We start from the raw sequence: 23,645 nt of genomic DNA, 5'->3' as shown, positions 1-23,645 counted from the left end.
CAAGTGGAACCTATAGGCCATGAAGAGTGTGCGTTTTGGCTCCTGTGTCCACTTCTATCTCGATTTTACCCCTCCCCCACATTTCGATCATGGACAGATGATCATCCACCATTCTTGCTTGGACTTTGAGGATTAGCTGGTTGGTGTGACTGCCTCCATCAAAACCAACCAGCTAATGCAGTGGGGCGGATGCCACTAGACCAAACCCAGTGCTCTGGCTGGCTGCTGGCGATCACGTGACACAGGAACTGGCCACGCTGGTCACCGACATGATGCTGCAGCGTTTCTTCACCACCATGCTGATGTAGGCCCTCATGATCTTGGTGATTTCCATGACCTAAAGGGAGAAAAACAGGTGGTGTTGCATTGTTAAATCCCCTGATACATGGCTGAATTGATGTGTGGTTTACTAGGTGATAACGTGTTGGCAAAGGTAAAGGGTAAAGGGTAAAGTAAATATGAAAAGGAAAGAAAAAAAGAAAAAGAAAAGAGGAATAACGAGTAGTGAGTTCTCACCAGTGGCGTTTCGAAGAACATCTCCCTCTCATCCACGATGATCTTGTAGGTGCACGGCTGTGAAGCCCCGTAGAAGGTGATGTGTACGTACTGGAAGGTCTCCAGTGGCTTAGGTTCTCCTCGTTTATACACCGATAAGTTATCAGCACTCACACTCAGCCACAGGTCGTGAGGGAAACCTCCCTCTTTACACTGAGGAGACAGAGGAAGAGAACAGGAAGAGAGCAGGGAGAAAGAAGAGGTTACTCGACAGGTATTTGCAAAAATCTCTGAAATCAATCATTTCCTCTGTTATTTTTCTAACCTCCACATCAAACAGAGTTGATCCATATCCAGGCCACTCCTTGATAATGCTCATGTATTTGAGCATGGCCTGATGCTGAGGCATGCCCTGCAGCCGAGTCCACTTCTCCAGAACGCTGGTACGAGTGGCAGACGTCTCCTCCTTCACCCACATCTCCAGCATCTGTTCCTCCTCCACCTGCAAAGACACACAGGTCAGCCCATCATTGGAGAATAAGTATGTAAAGTTATCAATCAGTCAGTCAGTCAGTCAGTCAGTCAGAAATCCAGTTTGTGGAGCGGTACATCTGTCACATCCGTCAGTAAACCAGACTGATTTGACTGAGCTTTTGGGAATTCAGCAGAGTAAAGAGATCCATCATGTCGGACATGTTGCCATGATGCGGAACTACAGCTTTGGAAACACAGCTCCTGGAATTGGTATCACAGGACAGCTATGACCAAATCAGAATAATTGTTTCCTTGGGGACTAATTTAAAAAATGTGGGAAAACATATTTGAAGACTCCCCAATTCACTAAGACTTCCTTGGCTTCCACAAAGTCAGTACCGGTAATTATATTTACATCAGCAGAGAAACATTGTTTTGAGTCAACATTACATTGCATTTGTATTGACAGTCTCTCTAAAAAAAAAAAAGTGTTACCAGTTAACATTGCTATCTGTTTTTAAAGAAACCATATCTGGTGTTTTAGTTTGTAATTTTTTTTTAAGATTATTTTTGGGCATTTTTACTAGATTAGATACAGAGTTGAAATGGGGCAAAAGGGGAAGAAATGCAGAGAACTGCTGCGAGGCCTGAGCCTTTAGGGGGACGGTCTAACTACTACACCCCCCTTAGCTTGTCATTTTTGAATGCATGCAGTTTAAATTGTTTGACACATTTTAAGTTTCTCCGTTAGAAGCAGCCATTGTTGTCCATTCATTTCCATTCCATATGATAATAAATAAGTAGACTTGTGAAACTTATATATCATAATATTGTGTAATAAATAATATTAGTATAATTTGACTGCCAATATCACATTACAACTTTTAAAAGTCTGCACTTTACAGTTGCCCAGTAGTTAGTTGCAATGTAAAGTCCTTCACTTCCACCACACTGACCTTCTGCTTCTTCAGTGAACCCGTCTTGAAGCTTCTCCTCAGGGTTCCATCCAGGAAGCTCGGCGTCTTTCGTTTCTCTGCTCCTGGCGGTGCTCCTCCCTGTCCCCCTGCCGTACCCTTCCCATCCCCGGTTCCCCCTCCTCCACCACTAGCCCCTCCAGCGCCGCCCGCCGCCCCCACGCCCGGCTTGGTGGAGTGGATGATGCGATTGCGGAGGCGTATGATTGGATAAACGCTCCCGAGGCTCCAGCCGGCCCGACCTGCCCCGTCAACTTGGAGGTACTGGAGACGTAAGGCGGCCAGGTGCTGCAGGGTCTCCTCGGAGGCCGGGAAGTGACCACTTATCAGAGACTCGTGGGCCTGAGAGAGAGAGACAGAGAGAGAGAGAGAGTATTAAATGTATGTCATTCATCATGTATTATCTTTTATTTAATTTACAGAAAGGAAAATAAGATAACGATGTTATACGAGTGAGAAATCTGTCCACTACAGTCAATATGCAATCTGTTTTCTTGGTTTGTGCCATCCCACACAGATTCTACCTTGATAAACGATAAGGATTTTTGAAATGAAATCAAAACTCAAGAGTAATTAGCAATGCTTTTAATGTTCAGAGGAAAATAATGGACCCCATTTATGTTGGGAGAAAGTAAATGAACAATTGATTCCTTTTTCTGAGTAACATAACAAAACAATCTCTGTTGTGTGGTTAGGCAAAGCTCACCTGCTCAAACATGAACGCAAACTCCACTCCTTCCTTTGGCATGCTCTCCACGTCCAGGAAGCAGTAGAGCTTGAAGTAAAGTTTCCATTCTCCCTCCTCCTCTTCTTCTTCACTGCCTGCCAGTCTGGGGGAAAAAAAGAATACATACAAGTGTTGTAACCATAATGACCAATACAATTCCCATCGTACTAGTTGGTTGAAAATCACTCTAAATCAGTATTTAGACTATATTGAAATTGAGTCCATGAAAACGACTGACTGGTATAGAAACTGAAATACCTCTCAAATTTGGCCAGAACATCTGCCACAATCACTCTGCTTTCCAGCGCTCGGTCCGTGGAGGAGTTGTGTTCGAACAGAGAAAACAGGTTCTTGCTCTCCTCCATGGCCAAACCTCTGATCAGCTTCTCCACAACCTGCAGCAGAATCAATAAAAAAAAAACACTGGCCCGTTTGTAACAGTTCACCCATTAGGGATAACATTAGTGTGTTTTGTATGTGTGAGTATTTGGATGTGCACCTCTCCAGCCGTGGTGTGTGAATTGATGGAGATCTTGCAGGAGCCTCCGCCGTGGCAATAGACGGTGGTGCTCATCTCCTGTCTCACCAGCAGGGCGGCGATCTCCTCCTGAGAGGGAACAAACTCACGACTCTTGGTCTTCTTCAGGGATTCCCCGATGAAAGTGGCGTAGCGCTCGATGTCTGTGCCGGGAAAGCGCTCACGTACCCTGAATCGGAATACGTTACACATTTTATTTCACTAAGGAAATATTGAAAGCATGATACGTAATGCAGACACACACGCACACACACACACATAAGACACACGCACAGACACACAAACACACACCTCTTGAGGTGGAAGCGGAGGTATCTGAGAATGGCTCGACTGGGGAGGAAGGTGCAGCTCATGCAGGTGAGCAGATGCCAGTGTGCCCGATTGGCCGGGCTGTTAGGCTGAGGCACGTGATTGGTCTGTTTGATGACCTGAGAATATACCTGAAAATCACAGACAAGGAGATGACTTCAGAAATCTAAAGTTTTACCCAACATTCAAATTAAGACAAATTCATTCGAAAATCGAGTAAATAAAAGTACTGTAGAGTTTTCTTGACAAAGTACCTCGTCCCTGAGAGGGCGCAGGTCCTGGCAGGTCTGCAGGATGCCCTGAATGATTGGCACCGTGTCCGCCAGCGTCTCCATCTCCTGCAGTGAGTTGAAAACTCGCACCGCCTCATCCTGCAAACTGGCGTAGCCCTGCTGCCTTTGTACTGCACACGGAAAAAGATACAAAGTGAAAAGAAAAGTGTGAAAACAGACAGAGGATATAGCTCTTTGATGACACTAGATATGATGATAAAGCAATTAGGTGCATGCAGATATCTAGAAGTGTGATGTGTACTGTGCAGCCTACATAAAAGAGAGACAGCATGATAACAATTTGAAAGTCCATCTTGATAGATTTTTTAAGGATGGAATGTAACATATTTGTCAAACTCTTTAATGAAGGTAAGTGATATTTAGTAATTGAAAATTTCAATAAATCCAAAAATGCAACTTCTTCCTAACGGAGCATTACTGCTTACAGCTGTACGGTGTGTTGCCATAGTGGCAGTGGTGAATTGTGGGAAAAACTGAGCCCTGAATCCGACTCCAAAGTGTGAATTAGGAAAATAGTTTTATGTTTTTTGGCATATTTCAGACTACTAAATCTATGACAAAAAGTGTGGATATTAGCAGTCCCAAAGTCATTTTTTAAGGGTGTGGGTTTGCCGAGTGTTACTCACAGATATTGATCTCTCCATACGGGAGCGGCAGCAGAGGGGAGTGCAGAGGATGCTGAGTGTATCTGAGGATGGGGTTCCTCCTGTACATCTGCTCCACAATGTCCGGGTTCACGCTGTTCTCCTGAGAGGACACGGAGAGAGATCCAATTTATCTTACGCGTAAGGTTGTGTCAACGGACCGTTAAATTAAGATTTAACCGGGAATATCTCTTCTGCGTTTGTTTCACCTTGATGTCTCTGATGAGCTGCAGAGTGGGAGTTTCTATGGGAGTCTTGCTGTCTATGACTCCCTGTATGGCAGCTGTCCACCTCATGGCTTCGTTCAGCATCTTGGTGTAGAGGCGGTATGAATGCTTCCTGCCGTAAACGATGATGTTCCAGTAACCTGTGAAAGCGTTAATTTCAGCATTTATTACCAAAAGATTTAATAAAAAATAATATCACTGAGGGATTTCTCAACATTTCTTTTAGGCGCTTCTTGGGATTTTTCTGAGCACCTGAACTAGTGTCGGGGGGGGGGGGGGGGGGGGGAGACCAGTTTGTAAAAGAATGCAGTCAGATACAGCGAGAGTTTTGTGGAGCTGATAGACTTTATCAACTTTGTGCCAACTTGTTTGGCGATGGCTTGAATGTAACCGACATTCATTTATATATAAAAAAGTTACGCACTATAGCTTTAAAATAACAACTCCTTACATCTATTCCCTAACCTCCTACGTCTAATAATCCCTCATTAAATTAGCCCTTTCTGCCTTCATCCTGCTTTTCTGTCTCCTCACCCGTTTCCCTGTGCACCCGTTCGTCCGGCTGGATGATGGAGCAGAGGGAGTTGAGGACAAGAGTTCCCATCTTGGAGGAGTTTCGCTCTGCGCTCTTGTAGTAATCCAGGGAGCCGTGGGTCAAAACAAACCAGCGCTTCTTCAGCTTCAGGGAGGTGCTCTTAGCATTCGTCTTCATTTCCTTTTGGAGCCAGCCTGAGAGAAAGAAGTCGCCAAATACCAAGTCAACTGACGCTCTCCTCTAAGCCCCAAACTTTATATGTATCACCATTTATAACTTTTATTATGCTGATAAAATTCAAAAATGTCCAAAGGTGAAAAAAAATATTCTAATAAAGGAGTGCATGTGAAGGTTTATACACACCCCCTCCAAATCAACCCACGTCTCACCTCTGACAAGGAACTCCTGGCCGTCTATCCTAGCGTCTCCTTTGGGTTTCTGCAGCAGACTGATCCAGTGATGCATCTCCTCCGGCGTGTCGCTGTTGCAGTGGATCACACGGTTGGCCGTAATGATGACAAAGGAGTTGGGCCTGCATAGGTGAAATGATAGGACGTTTACATAAAAGACCCCACCTTCAGATACTTGAAGATTCTTCTCTGTTGTGCGTCATATACTCAAATGTAGCTGTTTTTCTGTAATGCAAGCTTTATTCACATTGCATCATGGTCTGTTGACTCAGTAAATTATTGTCATGTATCACTTGGAAAACATTAATCAGCTCTCTTTTATTTGAAGGAACTGACATCGAAAATAACTGTCCTCTAACTTCAATAGACATAAAAAACAAAACTAAAAAATAACAAAATGGTCTCTTCACATACAAAGGATCCAACTTACCGATCGGGGTTGTCTGAAGCACAAACGGAGTCAATCAGCCCCACATCAAGAGTTCCCTGAGGGGATGTAAGGAGAACAAATCAAAAAATGAGTTAATGTTACACGATCGCTTCTACAGTGATTACAAAGTTGTCTAATTTAACACAAAAAAACATTAATTTAGCATAATGCAATGAAGTTGGATGAAGAGATATTTTGCATATCGTGCAGTTCAAGACATAAAAAAGTGTTGCAAACTAAATTGAGTTATCACTTTTTCCTTCTGCTCCACTACATTTAACTGGGGAAATATTCTACCTTTAATTCCAGCAAATCCATCTGAAAGCTTACGTTATTTTTTACATTTTCAGATTTTTGCAGGAGTAATAATGATCAATTGATATTATATTTAATACTATAACAGCAAAAGATGGCATTTTCAGTGCTTTTACTTTTAGGGTTTAAAACTATTTAAACTTTATAATAACTTAATTAAGTACTTCATTAGTACTTTTACTTAAGCAAAGAATCCGAATACTTTCTCCACCAACGCTTAAAAAAATGAAAGTTGTAAAGTTATTGTGATCTTGTGTTTAGATACTGACCACAGCGTTCTTTGGGTTGGCCTGTTCATGGGACATCTCCATTAGCTGCTCAGGAGTGCACACACGGACCATACTTAGGACCTTAAACCATCCACTGCAAAGAAAGACAGTTCCTCTGTTAGAGTACTCTAATCTAGAGTATATGAATCTACTCATATGAAAACAGTAACTTGTAGCTCATGTCTTCTCCACACCTTGCATCCTCTGGTGACTCAGCAAACACCTGGTAGGTCCTCTCCTCCGTCACTATGTTCAAGGCGTTCTCCTTTTCATGATTGTCCACGATCTCCCTGTTTATTACACAATCAGTTAATGCGTCATCTGAGAAACACTGAATAAGATAGCGTGTTTGTGGTGTTTTTTTCTCAAATTTTATGTTGTGTTTTTTTAGCTTCCTCGAGATCGTACTTGGCAGCTCTGATGTCAATGGTTCCCTTCAGCTTCTCCTCGCTGTCGTTGTCGTAGTACATCAGTTTGTTGTCCCTCAGGACAAACCAGCGCATCTTCCAGTTTCTGAGGCAGAAAGGGACACAATGAAAACGAAGGCCACGACAGTCGACTAGAGTATTAGAAATGTGACAACATTAAGGAAACATATTGGACATAATTTCTAACTGAATTAGAATGACATGTTGGATGCAAGTATTCACAAAATCTCAGTTGTGTAGTTTAAAAGCTGTACTTAACGTTTTGTAATTACCTTTTTGATTGTTAAGTAATTTCTTTCTTTAAATGTATTTATTATTATTATTTTTAGAACATTGTGTGTAGGGTTATGATTAAACTATACAAAAACAGAAAAAAGCATTAGACAATACTTTAAACCTCCAACTGTTTACTAAAAAACTAAAATTTCGGTAAATTCATAGTGCATCAGCAATATGTGTGACACTGACTTCTTTCAGCATGGCAGAGCGTTCAAAGCTTTGGGGTAAACATACACATGAACACCTCAACAGAACATACAGACATACTCATTCAAGACAGATGGTACCTCACATACTTTACTTTCTTCAATGTGCAAGACAATCTTTTTAACAATCCAGCTCCCTAGCCAAACGGTTTATTTCATGCACTACGTTATTGGCCTTTATGTGAAAATTACAACAGTTTTTAAAGCATTGCTTTTCGTAAGATGATTGTGCATTTTAAACTGACTGTAAAAGTGTGTGGCTGACCTTATTAACCCATGCATCACAGCATAATCATTCAATTTCCTTTGATTAGCATGCAGGTTTCACTCAGTAACAACTACAACAACCTCCGTGAGAGAGTGGAGAGGCCTCCTCCCTTCTTGTACAGCCAGCCAGACTTGAGAGACTCCTGCTTGGACCGGAACCACATGAAGGTTTCGTCCTTCAGCACGCACCAGCGTCTCCTCCATGGGATCATCAGACCAGCTGAGGGAGCAGAGATTGACACGGTAGAACTCAAAAAGTGGAGATGGTTTAACTTCAAAACTAGGATAGCCGTTAATACGGTCATACAATATAGTACCCACCCTTCATGTAGAGGTAGCCATGGAAATATGGCGGTCCATTTCCATTAAACAAGGTCACTCTGCCATTGCCCGTCACTTCTTCATCAGTGTCCATCATGCCATCATGTTCATCGTCACTGTCTGCATACTGCAACATCAAACAAAAGGACCAGTTAGTTTTTTTGAATTTTTTTAATGAAAAACGGACCAAAAACTTTTACAAAAAAAGTACAAACAGTACAACAAAATGACCAGATTTATACACAATATTGAGTAAAATTCCAAAAAGTGTAAATTGTTTCGCTGTTTAGCTGCTCATACATATCTGCGTGCACGCGTGTGGTGGTGATGATGCGTGTGAGTGTGTCTCCTCACAGAGTCTGAGCTGCCTCTGTAGGACTCCATGCTGGCGTTGGTGCACGTGGACTTCCGCGGGTGCTCGTCGTCCGTCGGGGCGGCGCTCCCCCGGTTGCTCCCGGACACGGAGCTGTCGTCTCCCGCGGTGACCGAGCCCTCCTCCTCCTCCTGGTCGTAATCCGACTCGGTGTCGGCCGGCATGCTGTAGATGGGCTCCTCCCCGTCCCCCAGGCTCTCCACCATGCTCACCTCCCTCTCCTCTTTCTTCTCCTCTCCTGTGGGAGGCGGAGGTGGGGCCAGCCCGGGTGGAGGAGGAGGGACAGAGCAGGAGCCATCTCCAGGTGAAGGGAGGGGAGGAGGGGGCGGAGGAGCAGGTATCCCAGCAACAGGCACGCCGTCCACGTGCAGAGGAGGAGGCGCAGGAGGCACCGTGCCCTCCGCAAAGGCAGGCGGCGGAGGAGGGAGGTGAGCGAATATCTCCTGATCCAAAGGAGCGTCTGTCTCCGCGGGAGGAGGGAAGTCAGGCAGAGGGATGCACTCATCCTCAGCATGAAAGCCCTCGTCTACCTCCTCCTCTTTGGACGCTCCTCTGGTGGCGGCGCTCGCCGCTTTGGGAGCTTTGGGAGCTTTGGGAGCCTCTGCGGCGGGCTTCTCTGCGGCCGCTCCCAGGGAAGGATCCACCACGCCACTGAAGTTGAGGAGGTCGATGAGCTCTGTGGCCTTCCGCGAAGCCTCCTTCTTCATGCGTTTGATCTCGGCGTCGCGCCGCAGCTGCAGTTCCTGCTTGGAGGACTCACACAGCTGGGACACCTCGTCCTCTCTCTTCTTCTGCAGGCGCTCGATCTCTCGCTCCAGCTGCAGGATCTCCTCCATCTGCAGGGCCTCGTCCTAGAGGGGAAGAGAGCAGAGGAAAGGAGTGCTATCAAAGAAGCTGAGGAAAATAAACAGTGACTGCTTGGTTAAATTTTTTAAGTTTTTTATCTGTATTTGAAAAATAAAATTGTACCGAAGGATCGTCAGTTGCCTCTGATGAATTTGCCTTTGTCTCTCCTCCGACAGCCGCTTCTTCCTGCTCCCCATCGCCCGGCGTCTTCTTCTCTCCGTCCTCTTTCTTCTTCTCTTCCTCCTCCCTCTTCACCTTCTCCGCTCTGAGCTTTCGAACCCGGGTGCGCGCCACCTGACCTCGCCGGTGCCTCTGCAGCACCAGCGCCGCCTTGCGCTGCTTGACGAAGCGTCTGTGTTGGATGTGCTTTCTGAAGTGTTTCTGGAGGGTGACCACGCTGGTTCGCACACGCTTGAAGTGCTTTCTGTGAAAAGAAAAAAAACAAAAAACATAATACAAAGTGACCAAGAACCAGCACACATACCTTTTGTAACCGTCATAGAGGTACAACTGTGTACGTGAATGCCAAATGAAATGTCAGTTCCTATTTGGAGGGTCTTACTTGGCAGAAAAGGTGAGTAGGTGGGCTCGGATGATCATGGCAGCTTTGCGTCGGAGTTCATCCCTGTCTTTCTCTATACACTGCTCCAGAGACTCCTTCAGAAACACCTGCAGAACAAGGGTGAAGGGTTACCAGGGGGACGTACACAAATCAAATGATAGATAATGTTAATCACGGATATTCACCTGCCGGTTTTGTTTCAAAACTTCTTTGATATCTATCATGATAGCTTGAGTCTTAAAGGGTTGTTGCCAAAAACTCATTTTACCTTGGTCTTGCCCAACTGCCACTCTTTCTTGGTCTTGTCATATTTGGTTAGAATGTCTGTGCTCCGCTTCTTATCGTCTCCTGCTAGTGCCTTGTCTTTCCAAATGATCTTATACCTGGCAGGCATAGAAGAAGGAAGACAACATGTGATAGACAACATGAGAGAGAGAGAGAGAGAGAGAGAGAGAGAGAGAGAGAGATATGGGAAACATCACAGGGAGGGTGACACACAGAGATACTGACCGTGAGAAGAAATCTTTGAAGGTCCTGCGGACAGGGAACCCAGCCCGACGGATCTTCACAGTCTCCAACATCCCAGAATACCTCAGCTGGTTCAGAACGACCGCTGGGTCAAACACACTGGGATTCTACGAGAACAATGACAAAGGATTATTTAACATTAAAATATACAATACTTAAACAGTTGATCGAAATCTCACTGATACAGAAACAGACTGACCTTTTCCATGTTGGGTTTAATGCAGCGAATGAAGAAAGGGTTGGATACGCTGAGAGTGGCCATGAGAGAGTGGAGGGAGTCCTGAGGAGCCGGAGAAAGAAGATTCATTTTCTTATGCCTTTTGAATGGCAGTGACCACATTTTACCGAGCACAGGACATTTGAAGGTGAAATATGACGGCCATTTTTGCTCATATCTGACATACTTAAGAAGACTAAGCCTTTCCTTTTATCCAGAAGTATTCTCTCAGTTCTCTGTGGCACTGACCTACACGCCTTGTAATGAGTCGCCTGTAATGTTGGGTATCAAATAATCTCAAGCATCACTCACCCTGAACTGGGAGCTCACGGTGGGTTTGCGTCGGGCTGTTCCCATCTTCTCCTCATTGTTTCTGCTGCCGACCTTCTCGAACAAGTCATAGATGAAGTCCAGTCTGAGAGGATAGAGAAAGGCCGTGGGATTACACACCTACATACTGTATAATGAAGTTTATGTCATCTGAAAAATGGCCTTGATCAACAAGAAAAAAAGTGTAATGTGAAAATCCACTGGAGCTGATATAGAAAAATACTAAGCAAAGTATTAACTGTTTCCCTCTAGTGTTTGTATAACTCACATTAATTTGCTTGCAGGAGATTTTAGATGAGTATTTGCAGTGCTTTGAGGGATTAAATGGCCTCCAGACCTGTTTGGTTCTTTCAGATATGGTCAGAAATGCATTTCTACAGGTTTTCATTCCCTGAAAAGTTGACTATAAAGTCAAGATTGTAACAATGGCAGTTGGATACTCGTCATTTTAAGGGTATTGCTCAATACAATCTCAAACTTGTTTCAGTCCTCATGGTTAACTATTTTTGAGTGTGTCTGAATGTCTTGCCTGCTGTCTTTGAGCATGTTCAAGATGTCGTCTCTGAAGGTGTCTCTGTTCTTCTCCAGGATCCCTTTTGCATCGTACAGGACCTGAGCAAAACAAATTATTCGTCAATCTCCCAGATTTCCGCACAATAACGGTTGACATGAAGGGATTGAAGTATGTGTAACTAACTCACCTCTCCGGCGTAATGTTTGATACCGAACTGATGGTCAGCAAGTCTGGGCTTGGCGTAGTAAGGGTTTGTCTGCAGAAAAACAGAAAAAAATAGCACAAAAAAAAACAATAAATTGTGATGTTGAATTACCAGCACACAGCACATTTTCTGAACAACGCACGCAGTTTTCTGCAAGCAAATAACTCACAGAGTGTCTGCTGTGCAGCTTCTCCAGCAGAGTGAAGTCTGTTCCTTTGGGGAATCGACTCTCTTCATTCACCAGAGCCAACAAGCCAAGTTTCTAAGTGTGAGAGAGAGAGAGAGAGAGAGAGGGGGAAAAAATTTAAAGAAAAAAAAACATCATGTTATTGCATCAGCTTTATCAAATCAGCACCACTTTCTTAGACATCCAGTCCATCATAATCAGATCGGCCTCCAGAGAGCGTCTAGGGCAGGCGTCCAACGCGGCTATTAACTGACAGCAAAGTAGCTTTTGTTTCAAATTACTTCTTCAACCCCACTTTGGCTGTGAGTAGATTGTAAAGAAGTACATCTTTATCTTATAGTAATTACACCAACATTGCATGGAAATAATGGAAGATTAGGTTGGAAACATTTGCTGCACCAACAGACATTATTAGACTTTATATATATAGCACTTTATAGGCGTTACGAATTATGAAGAATCAATTCCCTACCTTCTCTATAAGGTCCAGACACTCTGCGTTGTCCATCCAGTCTATGGCGTCCCACTGGACACCTTCCCTGTGGAGAGTAAAAGCAAACAATTACACTGATGTTCGGTAAACTGAAATATAAACTGGTTAAAAACAGAAACTTGTATAAAATCTTTGCATAAAAAGTGATTGAAACAACAAATGAAAAGGAGTAAAGAAACCAAAATCATGAAAAACAATATTTCTGGAGACAGAATTGCATTATTTGCAGATTATTGTTTGGACCCAATGTTTGTTTTTAAAGTAGATTTTTTCCCGTTTTTTATAGTTTATTGTTTACTAAGTTAACTCACTAACAATGTAACCCGATATGTTAGTATACTGTAGATATACTGGATGTAGAAATGCACCTGTTGTACTCAAGCTGCTCCAGGGAGAAGATGTGCTTGTTGAAGTACTCCTGGAGTTTCTCGTTGGCGTAGTTGATGTTAAACTGCTCAAACCGATTGACCTGGAAGCAGAGACACAAATCTATATCTACACAGATCTGACTTCGACCTGCTGGTATTTAGAGAGAAAACATCTCAAAGCACTTACCTCAAAGTTCTCAAAGCCAAAGATGTCGAGGATTCCAATGGATTTGAAGTTTTCCTTCCCCTTGATCTTCTGATTGATCTTGAGGATGATCCAGGAGAAACACTGGGAATATAGCGCCATGGCAACAGAGTCCCGGGAATCCACCGCCTGCAGCGATGAGGAGGAACGACCGAGGGAGTGATTGAGTGAGTGAAAAGGCCAAGATCAATCAAGACGGGAACAATAAATGTGTGTGTGTGTGTGTGTGTGTGTGTGTGTGTGTGTGTGTGTGTGTGTGTGTGTGTGTGTGTGTGTGTGTGTGCGTGTGCGTGTGCGTGTGCGTGTGCGTGTCCGTGTGTGTGTGTGTGTGTGTGTGTATGTGTGTGTGTGTGTGTGCTGACCTGCTCTATAGTGAGCGGGGAGCAGATTTCTTCTCCTCTGAGGATTATGGAGCGCTGAGTCAGGACTTCAGACAGCTGGAAGGTGTCCAGGCCCAGCAGCTCGCTGGCATTAGTGGCCACTGGAAGACGGATAAAGTGGAGTTACACTTCAACATTCTAAAGTTTGTTTTACTATTTATTACATCACTTAACGCGTGCAACAACTGACCTTGCTTGGTGGTGATCTGGGCTCCTCCTGCAGTCATGAACTCCATGTTTCCCAGCTGTAGGACTCCTGAAAGCAGCTTGAACATGTCCCTTATCTCCTCCTCTGAGAACTCCAGCACCTTCAGGGCCTCCTACGCAGAGGAAAAGCACAGAACAAAGAGATTAGGTGCTAATTGCAGGAAAAGGTTCAGTCATCATCTCAGTGAGAATAGGAGAAAATGAAAAGGATTAGGATGTGTTTTCAGATTTTTCCACTATGTGCACACATACAGAGGAGACTCAAAATCTAGGATGGAGTGCAAATGATTTCTTTCTGTGTTTTTTTATGTTATGTATGTAAAAAAGTAATTTGCAGGCTGCAAACATCCCTATAGGATTTGAAATTAGACCTCTAAATCGGTTATTCATGGATAAAACACCCACTTTCAGATTGCAGTTTTTGTCCTTCTGGATGCCTTTGTGGTCATTCATATTTGGGGGATCTGTTTATTTCCTGCTAACAAATAGACTAACAGGAATAAAAAGCAACCTCCTCGGTAGGGCAGGGATTACCATGATCGTGTTGGAAGGTCAGAAAACCACAATGTGGCTGATTTAAACATACAATACAGACACTTTTTAATTTGATAGTTTAAAACTCTGATCTAGACAAAGACTGGACATGGGGAGAAGACAGAGTATATATAGCTGTACTGACCATGACACTGTTAAACAGTTCTTTGTCATTTAGGCTCTTGTCCTTCATACATCCCGATTGGTTGAGGTAGTGGAACGATTCGGGAGGGTCCTCCAGGAAGTATTGGCCTGATAAGAGGAAATTAATATAATGTCAGTGAGACAGTGGGAGAGACGCACGCCAAGAAGCGTCACTGCCCCATGTAGATGTAGTCTGTTTGTAACTGTACATTGAATTATGAATGTTTGAATATTTGAACATTTCTATGCTTCGGCTCACTTTTATGCTCCTTGTTAGCTCCTGCCAGAAGAGCGTAGAAGATGTGGTAGTTTCGTTCTCCGGGGTTTTGTCGTACCACTCGGTTCTGCAAAATAATACATTTTAAATAAATGCACCAAAGCCATTATTAACATTTTATTATGACTCGCAATGTAAAACTGACGATCAATCCTATTAATCCAATTAATTTTTAAGTTGTTATGACCAGGCTGAGGCAGACTTCTTCTCACCTTTTCCAGTAAATCTGAGAGGTAAGAGTCAAGGAAACAACAATTGTTCACAAATATACTCCTTAAGCAAACCTTTTCCTTTGAAAAAAGCTGATACGAATTCTGGTACATCTGATACAAATATACTTATTTGGTATATCAATTTAAGGATACAGTCGTAGACACAGCCTCCCTGGATGTTGCCGCCCTCAGAGAAGTGGAGTTGGATGAATTTCCCAAAGCGACTGGAGTTGTTATTGTAAACAGTCTTAGCATTCCCAAACGCTTCCATGATGGGACTGGAAAAACACTTGCAGTTAGAGCATTCTGTCATGCCTGCATCAATCACTGTGAGGTGCAGAGCTTATTAATTATATGTTTCTCCAAAAGAAACATTGTTTTACTGGATTCTACTTTTCAATGGATATCTGACTGAGAAAGCATTTTCCAGCAATAGATTACGTAAAAAAAAAAACAAGATTACAACATTCTATTTTTACTATGGGAGTTGACCATACTCCCCCTGTGACCATTGTATGTTCTACGTTGTACAGGCCATGGTGGCAAACCAGTTTCCCCGTTGGGGATCAATAAAGTAAATCCAATACAATACAATACAATACAATTCATTGCTCATTGGAACTTTTGGCTGCAGACTTGAGACTTATGATTTAGGTTTAATTTTATATGACTCCCTAAAGGCTAGTCTTGATTTAAGATTTGAAAACAAAATCTTTCAAGTCAAGTGTTAACCTGCCAAAATACTCGAACAGTAACAAATGTGGAGCATTTCAAATTTTTACATCTCATCTGTACCTGCTCTGCACAATGGCCTGCTCCACCCGTGTAGATTTCTCTGATGGAACACTCCCGGTTGACTTCTGGCTCATCACAGACAGGAACTGCAGCAACAGCTTAGTGCTCTCTGTCTTCCCTGCCCCCGATTCACCACTGGAGTCCACATAAAAGACGTACACACACACACACACACACACACACACACACACACACACACAAACACAATCTAATTAAGTGCACCGTGACCTTCTCTGACATTCCCATATTTCACACTGGTCTGGTCGTTAAATTGATACTGAGGTTCGATAGCTTCAGAGACGTTGCTTTAGCTCTGAGTCTGAAAGCATGACAAGAAGTCCAAACCAACACGATCAAGACAGTTAGCCCAGGAGGGGTTAACCAACATCAGTGGGTTTGTGAGTTTTTTATTTTTTACTATTAGGGATACCGCTCATTCATGTCCAACACCAAGGCAGATGTCATATCTATAGTAATTCCTCCTCCAGTCCATCATCAGACAAAATATAGGATATCAGAAATAGATGACTGACAGATGTGCAACCGCAATGATTCAAGGTACACCTTCTAATTTACTGTAAATGAGATACCGGCATGGTAGAAACTAACCTGATGAGGACACACTGACTGTCATGGCGTTTCCAGATGCAACGGTAGCATTCATTGGCCACGGCGAAGATGTGTGGAGGGAGCTCCCCTATATGGTGCTTGGAGTACAGGTCCACCCTCTCTGGGTCATACAGACCTGGGATCTGCTTGTAGGGGTTGACGGCCGCCAGGATGCTGCCGATATTAGTCTGAAAAACAGTCAAGAAGTGACGCTTCAGGTTTGTTCTCTTTATCATTTCCTTTAGCTTTGTGTATCTTATTTTGTTGTAATATTTTTCCTCTCATCTCTGTTTAGAATATACAGACATGAACATGCAAAGGCGCCACTAACATACAGTACGCAACAACAAGCTTTCAGGAACAGTCTTGTGCTGACATTGATCAGACATTGATGGATCGGAGGATAAGCGAACACAGAAGGCTGGAGATCTGAGAGTGGGAGTGACGAGTGACAAGGTATCGTGTTTTTTGGTTTTGTTTTGGAAAGGCTGAGGTTAAATCAGAGAGATGATGGATTTTCATTCTGAGCTGTTTATGCTGAAACAGTCACACCACTTCCTATCCTCCGGCACTAAAAACCTTCAGGTCAGCATGCCTTACATCGTGTCATATTTCCCTGTCGGTGCATTTCGTGTTCTACTACATACATATCAAACCATGCTGAAGGACACGGACACACTTGAACACACAAGCACACAGTGACACAGAAAGCTGACCCCTCACATTGTAAATTCTTATGATCAGTTTAAGGGAAATCCCTATATGGACAATATTTCATCATCTAGATCAGCTTTCATTGGTCCGTTGTCTGGTAATCTTTCAGGTTTACAGGTTTTCAGTCCTTTCGAAACCTCTGACTTTCAACGCGCAATCAATGTGTGATCAAAATTTACCATTATTTGGTCTTGGTCATAATTAATTCCTAACAATATCCATCTTATAACCACAAACATAGACTTTGGTATTTTAAAAGTAATCAGTTGTCATGACTGAGTGAGATTTATTACTAAAACCATTCACTTTGTTGGTTGCACTGCAAACAGACAGACAATTTCTTCCTTCGCTCTATGCCTATTCCCGACATGGGTCTGTTAAGATGTGTGTTTCTATTTACAGTAAAGCCTCATATAGCAAAAATTACTGGAAAAGGGAGTATTACATGTATCTGTCTGAATGCACTTACATAGATGTTATCCTTCTTGTAGCGCTGGTAAAGGTTGTACATGATGGCGGCCTCGTGTAAATCGGCCAGCGCTGACATGTCCTCCACCCCGTCGATGCTGGACTGGTGCATGGCTGACACCCGCTCCCTGGTGACCTCGGCCGTTGGTATGTACAACACCTGGAAAACGACAAGACAGAAAGACAAAGTCACTCATTATCCCTCTCAAAATTTGTTGAATTACATGTGTTTTATCGTAATGAAAGGTTGTAATATCCCCGTTTTTGTGCACATTTACTTCAACCATACTCAAGAATTTTACAAAAACAAGGTAGGAAGCTCTACTTGGATCTGACAACTTTGTAAACAACTGCAGGTTCTCCTGGTGGAGGGTCACCCATGTCCCCAAGAAGGGGAATAAAATCAAAAAAATCAAGGCACATGCAATGACGTATAATGATTCACTTTTACTTTTACATAAGAGGCCCAGAATAGGTATTGAAAATGTTTAACCTGTCTTCATTATTGGCCATAAAACAGTGGCTGGACAAAAAAAAAGTGCCATTAGAAGTTCAGAACATGAACTGGGAATAAGATGTTTGATAAAGTTGGAACCAGCAAGTTGAGCTTTTCTTGACTTATCACAGGCATTAAGGAAAACCTTTTATTCTCTTCTCGAAAAAAGAGAGTTAGCTTAGCTTAGCACCTTCTGAAATGAGCTGGACTATTTCTCTTTGAACACAAAACCCCCATAAAAATGATACTTGTCGTTATTAAAAGTAACTTCTTATAAAATATCAGACACAATGTGATAATTAGAAAGGGGTTGGTGGGTTTATTTTGTCACATTGGGACAGAGCCAGGTTAGCTGTTTCCCTCTGATTCCAGTCTTTATGGTAAGGTCAGCTAACCGGCTGCAGACTGTAGCTTCAAATGTACAATATACATACATGATAGTATTAGTGGACATAAACAGTATATTAAGAGCTGGTAACTGCTGCTGACTGGAAAAACAAGGTATCTCATTCAGAGGAAGCCAATGCGTTCACACACAGCTTCAAAAGAAGATGCCAACATTGCCATGGTCTCTCTATTTTTTAGCATGAGCTGCTCATTGTGATGCAACATGCCGAAAGTCCACATAATGAGAAATACGGAGCTACATGGCTATTTTTCTGAACACAGCCCGATCCCATCTATGTCTTCTGTCACCATGGTAACTGGAGAGTATAGGGGGGCAACATGGATAAAAGAAGCAAAAGACTAAGAAGAAGAAGAAGAAGAAGAAGAAGAAGAAGAAGAAGAAGAAGAAGAAGAAGAAGAAGAAGAAGAAGAAGAAGAAGAAGAAGAAGAAGAAGAAGAAGAAAAGGAGGAGGAGCAGGAGAGGATGAGAGACAGTGGGCACAGTTCTAGTCTGACAGGACGTGACAGGTGAAAGCAGCTTGGCGTGTATTCATGTCGCACACACATACTACGCTACTACTCACAGTCCATGCATGTCTGGACAGGACATAATTGTCAGTCTATTACAGCATAAAGATTTTTCATTCATTCCAGACAAATCAACTTGTCTAAGAATAGAAACCGCCAGCCTTTTAAAATACCGGGTCACTATTATGTCAGCTCAGAGACTCACAGATTCACCCTCTGTGTATGTGTGTGTGTGTGTGTGTGTGTGTGTGTGTGTGTGTGTGTGTGTGTGTGTGTGTGTGTGCGTATGTGCGTGCGTGCGTGCGTGTGTGTGCGTGTGTGTGTGTGTGTGTGTGTGTGTGTGCGTGCGTGTGTGTGTGTGTGTGTGTGTGTGTGTTGCTGTAGCAGATGTGTTGGAAGTATATGTTGAGAGAGGGGCCGCGCTGTTGGCATTCAAACATCCTGCTCTTAAATAAATCTATTTCACTCCAGTAACGCTGCCTTCCACTGCACAAAGCTGTTGCGTGCAGACAAACAACGGAGATCGGACTGGCTCACATTGTTTGCCAACTTGTCTGCAAGTAGGCCTAAAACGTAGAATGAATAAAAGTCCATTCTACGTAATGCAGTTTGTGCTCTCACGCTCTGTAGAAGTCCAGACGTCGTGTTAATTCTCATGTCGGTCTAACCCACCGCTAACCTTTTCCCGCAGTCACTCAGCTGTGATGAAATGACCCAATTATCTCTCGTCTTCCATTAGAGAGAGCATAACTCATGTGTATTTCATTGCCTAAAAGCTCTTACCATCTTCACCATGACCCCACTTGGTCCACTTGACTCGTTGTCCTCACCTTTTACAACTGTGCTGCTCAATCAGGGCACTGACAGGTTGTTATCCTTGGACAATTACACACATATTACAGCCAGGGTCGATATCAACGGAATATATATATAAGAAGTCCTTGACAGAAATATTTCTTCATTTAATCTATTAACAACTTTGAAAAAAACAACCACTGTGTGCGCTACCTGCTTGGCACTCAACAGCAGGCTGAGCAGACACAGGAAGCAACTAGCCAGAGATCATTAAAGGAGCTTTTAGCAGCTATATTCCAGTTGGTCGAGAAACAAAACAGGGCCAAAAAAAAAGCGAGTGAGTAATGTACTCCAGACAGGGACCCAAACACGACTCCAAATGCATATTTATGTTGCTCTGTGTCTGCTTGATGTGGATATATGCAGCTGTTTGCTGATTAGTTGATGATATGTCAGTGTTGTGTTCTTTTTCAAGACACCGATAATCAGTTAATTAGTGTAACTTCATGCTGTTCTCAACCTTTAATGATGAGTCGGGGGCCCCAGCATCTTTTACATTTTCATACACATGTTTACGTGCGTATGTTAATGTACTTTTTGTGTGTGTGATGTGCAAAGGAGACATGCTTTTCCGAGTGATGAGACGCATTAAAATGCCTGTTAGTCGTGGCCTGGACAACATGCATCTCTTATTAGCTGTTTTACAACGAGGAACTGTTCCTGTGAGAACAGAAATTTGATATACAAAAATAGTTTTAAATAAGGCTTTTCTCTCCCTCTCTCTCTACCCCTTTTCTCCGAGTACTTGCCCTGTCAAATCTTTCTCTCCAACTCTCGCTGTCTGAGTGCCTTCAAGTCTCAAACGTCACTTCTCAGTCTCTCTCATTTTGCTTTCTCTTTGTAAGCCACTCTTCTTTCATCCCTTCCCCCTCTTTTGTCATTTGCCTCTTTTTTCTCTCTGTTCTCTCTGGCTCATCCTCCCTCACATCGTCCCACTCTTCATTAAATTACCCATCTCGCACTGCATTCCCCACATTTCCACCTCTGCAACCTCCTTTTTTCGTCTTACATTTTTTCTCTTTTTATTGCTGGTTTCTTTTCGTAGCATAGATGTGTCTTTCTGCCTCATCTTTATCTTTCTCCCTGTGCACGCCCTCACGCAGACACACTTTAAACGTCTAAATGGCTCAATCTGAGCCCCCCTTCCTGTAATTATAGCTTTACTGTGAGCCAATTCAATCAGAAAGTCAAGTATGCCTTGTAAATTATAGTGGGACAGAAGATACGGCTTCACACACACACACACACACACACACACACACACACACACACACACACACACTAACAACAGCACGTGTTAATGCAAGGAAGGACAGTTAGACTATGGACAATAAGAACACTTAATAATGGTTTTATTGTACACATAGGCATTTTTGTTTGTTTTGAAACCCTAACCTTCAATATGAATGTTATTATTATTTAGATGTAAATTCAGGTTTACGGATTCAAGGTCATAGAGATCACAGACTTGCAAGAGAAACGTTTTTAGTGTCTTCAAAGATAAACTATTTGTCTTGTAGTTCATTGCTTATGTCTTTCAACCTCCATGCCCACAGTCTCTCTGTAGCTTTCTACTATCAATGGATATATGGCATCATCTGGATGATTTTCTCAGCTCCATCCGGAGTCACAGAATACATTAACCACCTAAGTGTTTTCTAAGTACCACTCCTCATGATGATTGCACAAAATATGTGCAGTGTCCCTTTAAAAAGAAAAAAAATATCTGCATCGGTGGTCTCTCTGAAAAAAGAAAATCCATGCACATTAAACAATAAGATTAAAGCAAATACATGTTTGGGCTGCAGCTTTGGGTTTTTCACAATTGCCTCTAATGCCAAAGCTGCTTTCAAATATGAAGTCCTTAAACAGCAGATAAAGAATAAAGAGATGTTGAGGGGAAAACCCAATGGGACAACCCAGATGCAGACGATTCAGAGAGAGTGGATGCTGCGCTGTGAGAAAGTGTGTCAACGCTGAAATAAACTGAATACTGTTCTGGAACTGAAATTCAACGCAGCTGAAGTGGAAGGGGGAAAGAAAGGTTTCAGCAAACGTACTCTTCTTCCATTGCCCTCTGGTGGGTTTTTAATTCACATGCGCAAACATGTAGGCTATTGTATGAGAAGCACACACACCCACGCACACACACCACTACCCAGAGTCTTAAATGGGATGCTTTGTATTTAATAATTCATAATTGGAGGAAGAACAGTAGAAAGACATGGAAATAATGAGAGAAAAACACTAAGAGAGAAATACCGACATACGTAGACTAAAAGAAAGAGAGACAGAACTAATAAGAGCAATGTAAAAAGGAGATGACTACTGCAGTGCATCTCTCTCACTTTTGGACATGAATTGCGAGAGAGGAAGCTTCTTAAAGGATAAGGCTGGTGTCAAACTGAATTTTTCCTATGCCCAAAAACCAACAAAACATTAGTCTGTCCCCTAAATACTCTCCAACTTCTTTAGCTAGTCTGTGCCATTCACCCGAAAATAAAACCATTACTGAAGATATTATCTATATAGGAAAGGGTTCACAAATATCAGAAATATAATTTTCTTTATCAAATGTTTTTTTTAAATTTCCTCAACTAGCTCTTCACTCAAACAGGAGTAATACTGCCTTTGTGTATGACAATTTTCAGCTGTGGATTAACGCACCATAGTGAAAGTAGGTCTACTTTCAGCAAGTGGGTGGTGTATGTGGGATTGACTTAAAAGTAGACACAAAGGGTCTATTTTGACCAACAAAAACATACATGTTACAGTAGTAAAGATAAATAACCAAAATTAGCACATGCTAACACTCTAAACGATGGTAACCAACTTAAACATTATAGCTAACATTGGATTGTTTGCATCCTGTCAGCATTTAGATCCATGAACTACAGTACCTTAATACTAACGGAGCTGCTAGCATTGCTGTAGATTTACTAATGGATGAACAAAGGAACCAGCAATATTATATTTCGATACGTGTTGGTGGGATTTGGTTGACAAGAGATTTGTTGACAATATTTACACGCGTTGCATTGTGACCGTGCTTTCTTCGCGCTAATCTCATAGCCTATGGAGCGGTCCTCCGGTAAAGCCCTCTGATGTCTGAAGCTGCTTAGCATGATTCAGGATGAGAGCCAGGAGAGACAAGCCTCTTCATCTGACTTCACATATTATCAGCAGCCCGAGTGAAGAGAGGGGGCGAGAGAGATGGAGAGGGAGAAAGCTGTGGGCACAGTGACCTATATATTCTGCAGACCTCTTTTCAGTGCAAGGATCACACAGCTACCATACACACCTGGATCGCTCCGAGTCCTTACTGACCTTGGTTTAAACCTGGCAGACATCAATAGGTCAGATTAGGAATGGGGAGGATGTATTTTGTGGTATTCGAGTATATTAGAAGCAAAATGAGCAGCTGTGTAGAGAGCAGTGCCGGGCAAGTCACTATGTCTTTAACATTTGTCATTTGTCAACATTACTGAGAACAGCTTTGAGTTGATGAATCAACATTAAAAAAGAGAAAATGCTACATTGAAGTATAATCATCATTCAACATATATTGTTTCCATTCAGCTCGCTCAAAGTTGCATGTACATGAAAAATGTAACAGTACAGCTTGAAAAGGAGGAGAGGTTAACAGGCTTTCAATCTGTTCATGCATTCTCTGCCCTACAGCACCCATGCACAACTCCTGTTATATGTCTTAGTCTTTTAGGATTACTTAAAAAAGTTCACAGATAAGGGATACTGCAGTGAGACAGGGAAGGTGAGAGACAAACAGGAAAACATATCAGTGTTTTTGTGTGCCAGTTTGACAGATCCAAGTTAATCTCATTATGTGATACTAAGCGAATGAGTAACCACGGGGTCCTCCGAGGGTTATAAACTAGGAAACTGTGAAGAGGAATGTGGGTCAGGAGGATAGCACTCCCAAATTAGACAAAAATAAGTTGCATTTCTGCACTTATCATTAGGTGCATTTGACAGAGTGTGTGACTGTATTTTTTGCATGTGCATGTGTACTTGAGTCATTTTATGGTTGCACAAGGAGTAAGGCAGCCCTG

The 23,645-nt window shown here is 42.7% G+C and overlaps 1 protein-coding gene across 1 annotated transcript in view; it reads right to left on the bottom strand.

Moving 5' to 3' along the window:
* Positions 1-232: 232 nt before the first annotated feature.
* Positions 233-23,645, bottom strand: part of myo10l1 (myosin X, like 1) — a gene marked incomplete at both ends in the record, with an annotated part of 38,463 nt that continues 15,050 nt past the window's right edge. Inside the window, 41 exons of the mRNA XM_080042239.1 lie at positions 233-337; positions 517-708; positions 821-997; positions 1,926-2,285; positions 2,650-2,773; positions 2,929-3,065; positions 3,170-3,377; positions 3,500-3,648; positions 3,772-3,920; positions 4,437-4,557; positions 4,664-4,821; positions 5,216-5,410; positions 5,606-5,748; positions 6,057-6,112; positions 6,641-6,734; positions 6,835-6,930; positions 7,049-7,153; positions 7,899-8,040; positions 8,142-8,268; positions 8,496-9,365; positions 9,484-9,784; positions 9,923-10,029; positions 10,191-10,305; positions 10,433-10,557; positions 10,650-10,730; positions 10,980-11,082; positions 11,527-11,609; positions 11,699-11,767; positions 11,886-11,978; positions 12,376-12,442; positions 12,765-12,865; positions 12,952-13,098; positions 13,332-13,450; positions 13,540-13,669; positions 14,236-14,342; positions 14,494-14,578; positions 14,724-14,737; positions 14,877-15,001; positions 15,519-15,653; positions 16,128-16,315; positions 17,311-17,469. Of these exons, the coding sequence (XP_079898365.1) occupies positions 233-337; positions 517-708; positions 821-997; positions 1,926-2,285; positions 2,650-2,773; positions 2,929-3,065; positions 3,170-3,377; positions 3,500-3,648; positions 3,772-3,920; positions 4,437-4,557; positions 4,664-4,821; positions 5,216-5,410; positions 5,606-5,748; positions 6,057-6,112; positions 6,641-6,734; positions 6,835-6,930; positions 7,049-7,153; positions 7,899-8,040; positions 8,142-8,268; positions 8,496-9,365; positions 9,484-9,784; positions 9,923-10,029; positions 10,191-10,305; positions 10,433-10,557; positions 10,650-10,730; positions 10,980-11,082; positions 11,527-11,609; positions 11,699-11,767; positions 11,886-11,978; positions 12,376-12,442; positions 12,765-12,865; positions 12,952-13,098; positions 13,332-13,450; positions 13,540-13,669; positions 14,236-14,342; positions 14,494-14,578; positions 14,724-14,737; positions 14,877-15,001; positions 15,519-15,653; positions 16,128-16,315; positions 17,311-17,469 (6,162 nt within the window). The remainder of the gene's footprint in view (positions 338-516; positions 709-820; positions 998-1,925; positions 2,286-2,649; positions 2,774-2,928; positions 3,066-3,169; positions 3,378-3,499; positions 3,649-3,771; positions 3,921-4,436; positions 4,558-4,663; positions 4,822-5,215; positions 5,411-5,605; positions 5,749-6,056; positions 6,113-6,640; positions 6,735-6,834; positions 6,931-7,048; positions 7,154-7,898; positions 8,041-8,141; positions 8,269-8,495; positions 9,366-9,483; positions 9,785-9,922; positions 10,030-10,190; positions 10,306-10,432; positions 10,558-10,649; positions 10,731-10,979; positions 11,083-11,526; positions 11,610-11,698; positions 11,768-11,885; positions 11,979-12,375; positions 12,443-12,764; positions 12,866-12,951; positions 13,099-13,331; positions 13,451-13,539; positions 13,670-14,235; positions 14,343-14,493; positions 14,579-14,723; positions 14,738-14,876; positions 15,002-15,518; positions 15,654-16,127; positions 16,316-17,310; positions 17,470-23,645) is intronic.

The sequence above is a fragment of the Ammodytes marinus genome, assembly GCF_949987685.1.
Source record: "Ammodytes marinus genome assembly, chromosome: 15".
Taxonomy (NCBI): Eukaryota; Metazoa; Chordata; class Actinopteri; order Uranoscopiformes; family Ammodytidae; genus Ammodytes; species Ammodytes marinus.
Note: the sequence above shows the minus strand (reverse complement) of the source record. Positions and strands in the feature narration are given on the sequence as shown.